This window comes from Pan troglodytes, chromosome 8, assembly GCF_028858775.2.
Source record: "Pan troglodytes isolate AG18354 chromosome 8, NHGRI_mPanTro3-v2.0_pri, whole genome shotgun sequence".
Classification (NCBI taxonomy): Eukaryota; Metazoa; Chordata; class Mammalia; order Primates; family Hominidae; genus Pan; species Pan troglodytes.
Window position 1 is genome coordinate 50,632,218 of NC_072406.2, and position 8,907 is coordinate 50,641,124.

The 8,907-nt window shown below is 36.9% G+C and overlaps 1 protein-coding gene and 1 pseudogene across 1 annotated transcript; both read right to left on the reverse strand.

Moving 5' to 3' along the window:
• Positions 1–406: 406 nt before the first annotated feature.
• MTRNR2L7 (MT-RNR2 like 7) lies at positions 407–1,926 on the reverse strand. The gene is given in 1 exon segment (NM_001193627.2): positions 407–1,926. A coding segment is annotated over 1 exon segment (75 nt). The 5' UTR covers positions 997–1,926; the 3' UTR covers positions 407–921.
• Positions 1,927–3,236: 1,310 nt separating this feature from the next.
• Positions 3,237–3,370, reverse strand: LOC112204723 (small nucleolar RNA U3; annotated as a pseudogene).
• Between the last annotated feature and the right edge of the window lie 5,537 nt (positions 3,371–8,907).

Consider the following 8,907-nt stretch of genomic DNA (forward strand, 5'->3'; position numbering starts at 1 on the left):
GGTTAAGCTTGATGTGGCTAGTATAAATAGAAGACCTATATTAAAATTAATTAGATGATCTGGTATAGGGAGGGGAGTTCATAAGAGGAGAGCAATAGAAAGGGCTATGATTGGAGCAATAATATAAAAGGTAATAGTAGATGTTGGGGGCTGTAAGGGTTCTTTGTTGAAAAGTTTTATTGCATCAGCAAAAGGTTGAAGCAGCCCATAGGGACCTACAATGTTGGGTCCCTTGCATAGTTGTTTATAGCCTAAGATTTTTCATTCCATGAGCATAAGGAATGCTATAGTGATAAGAGTGGGGATAATGAGTAGGAGAAGGTTAATTATAGGCATGTAGTTAAGAAGAGAAGTTCAACCTCTGATTACAAAGTTTTAAGATTTATGCAATTGTTGGGCTCTGCCATCTTAACAAACCCTGTTCTTGGGTAGGGTGGTGATGATTTTTTAGATTGAGATAGCATCCTCTATGAAGTGAGGGCACTTTATGAAAGGGACTCTATTTCTCTTGTCCTTTCATACTTGGAGAAACCAACCTGGATTACTCCAGTCTGAACTCAGATCACGTTAATCGACTTTAATCATTGAATAAATGAATCCTTAACAGTGGTTACACCATTAGGATGTCCTGATCTAACATCAAGGTCATAAACCCTATTGTCAATATGAACTGTAGAACGGATTGTGCTGTTATCCCTAGGGTACCTTACTCTGTTGATCAAATTATTGGGTCCATATGTATTAACTCACTTAGACTAGTGCAGTCTTAGTGTAGGTTGTTCAGAGGTTGAATTATGCTCCAAGGTCACCCCAACCAAAAATTTTAATGCAAGAATAGTAGGCTAGAGCCTGTAGGCTTGTTTGAGTTTTAATTTGCATTAATGAATTAAAGCTCCATAGGGAGCTTCTCATCTTATTTGTTTATATCTGCCTCTTCATGGATAGGTCAATTTCCCTGATTAAAAGTAAGAGGCAGCCAAACCCTCCTGTGGCCATTCATACAAGTCCCTATTTAGGGAACAAGTGATTATGCTACTTTTGCATGGTCAGGATACTGTGGCTGTTGAACAAATGTCACTGGGCAGGCAGTGCCTCAAATACTGGTAATGCTAGAGGTGTGTTTTTGGTAAACAGGCAGAGTATGATTTGCCGAGTTCCTTTTACTTTTTGTAATCTTTCCTTAGAGCATACCTGTGTTGGGTTAACAGTGTAAATAATAGGGTGTTTATTATATTGTTTATTAATATTAGGCTGTTAACTGTCAGTGGATTATTCTGGTCTGATGTAAGCTTATGCAATGGAGAATGTCTTCATGTTACTTATACTAACATTATTGTGTCTATTAAGTAATAGATTAGTCCAGTGTGATGTTAGGAGTTCAGTAGAGTGATTAGAATTTAAGATAGATGTTGAGCTTAAACACGTTCTTAATTGGTGGCTGCTTTTGGGCCAACTGTGGTGATAATATTTTTTATTTTCTGTAGGAAGGTTGTTTCCTAGGGTCTAAAGAGCTGTCCCTCTTTAGACTAACAGTTAAACTTACAGGGAGATTAAGTAATTCTGTGTATGAGCTTAAAGTTGAACTAGGAGTCTATCTTGGACAACCAGCTATCACCAGGCTCCATAGGCTTGTCACTTCTACTCATGAATCTTCCCACTATTTTGCCACATAGGTGAGTGTGCTCTTTCAGTTGTTCTTGGGTAGCTTGGCTGGTTTCGGGGGACTTGGCTATAGTTCTCTGTGTAAAGTTATTTCTGGTTAATACATTATGCAGAAGGCATAAGGGCTTGTCTTTGCTTTTCAGTGCTTGATACAGTTCTTTCATCTTTCCCTTACTGTACTAAGTCTATTGTGCCAGGGTAAAAATTTCTATCACCTATACCTTTATTTAAGGTAAATGGTTTGATTAAGATAGTTTGATAATATTTTCATAGAACTGTGTAGTTAAGTTTCATAGAATGTCTATGTAGTTAAGTGTTTTTGTGGTGGCCAGTAACAGTCTTTTGTTTTCATATTGAGCACTCCCTTAAAGATCTCTTATTGCTCTACCGTAAAGATATATCCATGTGTATGTTCATCACAGTACTATTCACAACAGCAAAGACATGGAATCAACCTAAATGCCCATCAAGGGTAGACTGGATTAAGAAAATTTGGTCATATACACCATGAAATACTATGTGCCCATAAAAAAGTATGAGATCATGCTTCTTGCAGCAGCAGCATGCATGGAGCTGGAGGCCGTTATCCCAAGTCAACAGAAAACCAAATAATGCATGTTCTCACTTATAATTGGAAGCTAAACATTGAATACACATGAACACAAATAAAGAAACAATAGATATTGGGGCCTACTTGAGGGTAAAGGGTGGAGGAGAGAAAGGATCTAAAAACTATCTGTCGGGTACTATGCTTATTACTTGAGTGACAAAATAATCAGTACACCAAACCCCAGTGACATGCAATTTACCTAGATTTCAAACCTGAACATGTACCGCCTGAAACTAAAACAAATTAAAAATCAAAAATCCGTAAGCATAAGCAAGTATCCATTGCAATACTTTAGAAAAACCTAATAATTTATTGGGGAAGCAGGGTATCTTCTCTTAACTATAGCTCTGTCCTGATTTATGAACAATTGCACCATATCATATGTGATGGTTAATTTTATGTGTCAATTTGGCTAGGCTATAGTACCAATATATTTGGCCAAACACCACCAGTCTAGATATTGCCGTGAAGATATTTTTTAGATACAGTAAACAGTTAAATCAGCAGACTTGGAGTAAAGAAGATTACCTTCCATAATGTGGTAGGCATCATCCAATCAGCTGAAGACTGTAAAAGAAAAAGACTGAGGTCCCCAGAGGAAGAGGAAATTCTGCCTCCAGACTCAAGCTGCAACATCAGCTCTTTCCTAGGTCTTTAGCCTGCTAATTTGCCCTGAAGATCTCAGACTTAGACTTGCTAACCTTTTGCACTGAGTCACAGCACATGAGCCAATTCATTAAAGTAAATATTAAAGTAAATCTCTCTAGGTAGGTAGGTAGGTAGATAGATAGAACACACACACTCACTCACACACACATACACATACTTACGTGTGTGTGTGTGTGTGTATATGTATATATACACACACATATATGAGCTTTTTTGGTATTTATGTTGCTTAAGGATCTTATGCTTCTTAAATATGTGACTTAATATGTTTTACCAGTTTCAAAAAATTACCTCTTCATATATTTCTTTTAGCCATAAAACATCTGTTAAAGGGCTAAAGGAAATTAAATTTTAAACGCACTTGCACCCCAAACGCATACAGAAATACTAGTAACAAACTATAGAAATGATCCCTGAAAGTATAATCTTGAAATACTAAGAGTTCTTCAGAGTCATATGTCTAGGTGGAGGGAAGGGAAGGAAAAATCAAAAGTACTAAATCTAAAAGAAGGTCATGAAAGAGAGCAAAAGGAACACAAAAGGTAGTCAATAGAAAACCATAGTAAAGAGTTCATTTAAATCCACTGTAGAAAACAAAATGATGGAAAAAGATGTATCAGGCAAAAGCTAACTTAAAAGAAACCTTGGATGGCTATACTAATATGGTACAAAGTATACCTGAAAGAATAAACATTAGTATTGACAAAAAGGACTTTTATAAGTCTAAAATAATCAACTAAAAGATGTATAATTCTACATTTGCATGCTCCTAACAATATAGTCACAAAATATGTAAACTCAGAACTTTCAGAAATAAAAAGAGAGGCAAATCTGCAGTCATAGATGGTGATTTTCACACACTTCACTCAGTAACTGATAAAATATTTTGGTGTGGATAGAACTTGCATATGCTGTTGGTTAGAGAGTAAATTGGAACACTCACTTTAAAAGACTCTGACATTATTCATTGAAGTTGAATATACATATAGCCTATGGCCAGAGATTTTCCTCCCAGGGTATTGCCAATAGAATATCAAGAAATATGTACAAATGTTTACAGAGGCTATAGTTGTAAAAGGCAGACTGTAAATAACTGAAATGATTATCTATTGTAGAACTAGGAAATTTATTTGGATTTCATAATGATGATGGATTATCATCAGCAGGAAGAAATAATGAACTAATATTATGTGCAATAATCTAAATGAATCTTACAAACATAATGACAGGTGAAATAAGTCAATTACAAATAATTCAAACCATATCATTCTATGAATAGAAAATTCAAAAAAATTCAACATAGTCTTATAAGTCAACGTGCCAGCTATATTTGGAAAGAGGCAATAGTCACTGGAAGAGAACACAAGGGAAGTTCCTGAGACTTAAATAAAGTTCTATTTTCCTGAGACATGGATAGTGGCTTAATGGGTAATTTATTTTTGTGATAATTCAGTAAGCTTCTACTCATGAATATTCCCACTTAAGAGTGGAACACTAAATTTTATCCAAAATGTATTTTCAAGTTAAAGCATGCAATAGCATTGTGCAAAAACCGATTTTCCTGATGAATTTAATCCTGTTCTATTGAATCATCACTTTCAAGTTCTACTCCTGAAGACAGGCTTGGTGTACCCTTTCAGGGCATTCAGCAATATTCTCTAGTGAAGTCAAACTGAAGACACACTAGCAAAGCATCTTAGAAATCCCACAGAAATACAAACTACCATCAGAGAATACTACAAACACCTCTATGTAAATAAACTAGAAAATCTAGAAGAAATGGATAAATTCCTCAACACATACACTCTCCCAAGACTAAACCAGGAAGAAGTTGAATCTCTGAATAGACCAATAACAGGAGCTGAAAATGTGGCAATAATCAATAGCTTACCAACGAAAAAGAGTCCAGGACCAGATGGATTCACAGCCGAATTCTACCAGAGGTACAAGGAGGAACTGGTACCATTCCTTCTGAAACTATTCCAATCAATAGAAAAAGAGGGAATCCTCCCTAACTCATTTTATGAGGCCAGCATCATCCTGATACCAAAGCCTGGCAGAGACACAACAAAAAAAGAGCATTTTAGACCAATATCCCTGATGAACAATGATGCAAAAATCCTCAATAAAATACTGGCAAACCAAATCCAGCAGCACATCAAAAAGCTTATCCACCATGATCAAGTGGGCTTCATCCCTGGGATGCAAGGCTGGTTCAATGTATGCAAATCAATAAATGTAATCCAGCATATAAACAGAACCAAAGACAAAAACCACATGATTATCTCAATAGATGCAGGAAAGGCCTTTGACAAAATTCAACAATGCTTCATGCTAAAAACTCTCAATAAATTAGGTATTGATGGGACGTATCTCAAAATAATAAGAGCTATCTATGACAAACCCACAGCCAATATCATACTGAATGGGCAAAAACTGGAAGCATTCCCTTTGAAAACTGGCACAAGACAGGGATGCCCTCTCTCACCACTCCTATTCAACATAGTGTTGGAAGTTCTGGCCAGGGCAATTAGGCAGGAGAAAGAAATAAAGGGCATTCAATTAGGAAAAGAGGAAGTTGAATTGTCCCTGTTTGCAGATGACATGATTGTATATCTAGAAAACCCCATTGTCTCAGCCCAAAATCTCCTTAAGCTGATAAGCAACTTCAGCAAAGTCTCAGGATACAAAATCAATGTACAAAAATCACAAGCATTCTTATACACCAACAACAGACAAACAGACAGCCAAATCATGAGTGATCTCCCATTCACAATTGCTTCAAAGAGAATAAAATACCTAGGAATCCAACTTACAAGGGATGTGAAGGACCTCTTCAAGGAGAACTACAAACCACTGCTCAAGGAAATAAAAGAGGATACAAACAAATGGAAGAACATTCCATGCTCATGGGTAGGAAGAATCAATATCGTGAAAATGGCCATACTGCCCAAGGTAATTTACAGATTCAATGCCATCCCCATCAAGCTAACCAATGACTTTCTTCACAGAATTGGAAAAAACTACTTTAAAGTTCATATGGAACCAAAAAAGAGCCCGCATTGCCAAGTCAATCCTAAGCCAAAAGAAGAAAGCTGGAAGCATCACACTACCTGACTTCAAACTATACTACAAGGCTACAGTAACCAAAACAGCATGGTGCTGGTACCAAAACAGAGATATAGATCAACAGAACAGAACAGAGCCTCAGAAATAACGCCACATAGCTACAACTATCTGATCTTTGACAAACCTGACAAAAACAAGCAATGGGGAAAGGATTCCCTATTTAATAAATGGTGCTGCGAAAACTGGCTAGCCATATGTAGAAAGCTGAAACTGGATCCCTTCCTTACACCTTATACAAAAATCAATTCAAGATGGATGAAAGACTTAAACGTTAGACCTAAAACCATACAAACCCTAGAAGAAAACCTAGGCATTACCATTCAGGACATAGGCATGGGCAAGGACTTCATGTCTGAAACACCAAAAGCAATGGCAACAAAAGCCAAAATTGACAAATGGGATCTAATTAAACTAAAGAGCTTCTGCACAGCAAAAGAAACTACCATCAGAGTGAACAGGCAACCTACAAAATGGGAGAAAATTTTCACAACCTACTCATCTGACAAAGGGCTAATATCCAGAATCTACAAAGAACTGAAACAAATTTACAAGAAAAAAACAAACAACCCCATCAAAAAGTGGGCGAAGGACATGAACAGACACTTCTCAAAAGAAGACATTTATGCAGCCAACAGACACATTAAAAAATGCTCATCATCACTGGCCATCAGAGAAATGCAAATCAAAACCACAATGAGATACCATCTCACACCAGTTAAAATGGCAATCATTAAAAAGTCAGGAAACAACAGGTGCTGGAGAGGATGTGGAGAAATAGGAACACTTTTACGCTCTTGGTAGGACTGTAAACTAGTTCAACCATTGTGGAAGTCAGTGTGGCGATTCCTCAGGGATCTAGAACTAGAAATACCATTTGGCCCAGCCATCCCATTACTGAGTATAAACCCAAAGGACTATAAATCATGCTGCTCTAAAGACACATGCACACGTATGTTTATTGCGGCACTATTCACAGTAGCAAAGACTTGGAACCAACCCAAATGTCCAACAATGATAGACTGGATTAAGAAAATGTGGCACATATACACTGTGAAATACTATGCAGCCATAAAAAATGAAGAGTTCATGTCCTTTGTAGGGACATGGATGAAATTGGAAATCACTATTCTCAGTAAACTATCGCAAGGACAAAAAACCAAACACCGCATGTTCTCACTCATAGGTGGGAATTGAACAATAAGAACACATGGACACAGGAAGGGGAACATCACACTCTGGGGACTGTTGTGGGGTGGGGGGAGGGTGGAGGGATAACATTAGGAGATATACCTAATGCTAAATGACGAGTTAATGGGTGCAGTACACCAGCATGGCACATGTATACATATGTAACTAACCTGCACATTGTGCACATGTACCCTAAAACTTAAAATATAATAATAATAAAATAAAAAAAGAATTCAGAAGTGCCCTAAAATATTTAAATTGCAGGAACTATGTGTTTCGAAGTGTTTATCTGTGAGAAACTCTTCAAAACACAGCAAAAATTGTACTAGTAAACTTGTTCTTCTATGTTGGCTTGGGAAATTATATCACTAAAGATGTATTAATGTTGCTAAATTTCACTGCATGAAATGTTAAATGTTCCACATTGGATTTATGGTACCAGAGTTTTAAAATGCTGTTTTTAAAAAAAAAAAAAGAAAGAAAGAAAAAAGAAAAAAAAAACTATGTGAGTACTGTGTGTTATAGTAGCAATCGACTTTTTCCAGAAGAGTAAAGGAGTGATTCAACCTATTAGTTATAAAAAGGATATTACATATGATAGGACTGAGGATAGCAAAGTGTACATGTCTGGAGTAGAGAGTAAGGGGTACTTTTACTTGTTAAATATAGACACACATGGAGGCACTCATAACCTGCACACACAGCCTGAACTCTGACACAATATGTCTGTGCTTTTCAAATTGTCAATCTCAATCTTTTAGTGATCCATGACATCAATGCATAGGTTGGGACCAGAATTTTTTAATGAAATAAAGTAGAACAAATTAGAATGAAATGAAGTGGAGTAGAGTGGAGTAGAGTGCAGTGGAATGGATGGAATAAGAGGAGATGAGATGAAATAGAATAGAATTGAATAGAATTCAGTATCAGTTTTGTTTCTGTTTTCATACCTGTGCTTATAAGTACATATTGTAAAATGCATCTTTTACTTTGGGCCAAAATGGTGGAAGCCATTGAGCTACACTACTGTACTTTATACAGAAGTCAAGTAACATTTTAAGGGGTTAATCATTTTTCTGTACCTGAGTGTTGAAGTTGGTTTTGATAGTGATTGATGGGAGAGGAAGAAACCTGAAGATACCAGTGATTACTACACATCTTGAGTTCTGTCTTTCACAGTTTGCCTGAATGGAAGTGATGGTGCTGGCACAAAGCCAATTCTTTGCCTGAATGTTTGTGTTCCCCCAAAATTTGTATGTTAAAAGCTAAACACCAAGGTGATGATATTAGAAGGTGGGGGTCTTTGGGGATTGATTAGGTCATGAGGACGCCATCCTTGTGAATGGGATTAATGACATTGTGAAGGAGGCCCCAGAAGAAGCCTTGCCTCTTCCACCATGTGAGGACACATGGAAGGCACCAAATCTGCTGGTGTCTTGATCTTGGATTTCCCAGCCCCCAAAACCGTTCTAGTATTTATAAATTACCGAGTCTGAGGTATTTTTTTTTACTGCAGCCTGAATAAAGACAATTCATTATCCTCTTTCATCAGACCGGCACTGAATGTGCTTGCCTATGCTACAGCTACTGGAGATTTTGCTGTTTGCTTTGTGTTACTATTTGGTCTTACAGTTATGAAATGGGTAGAA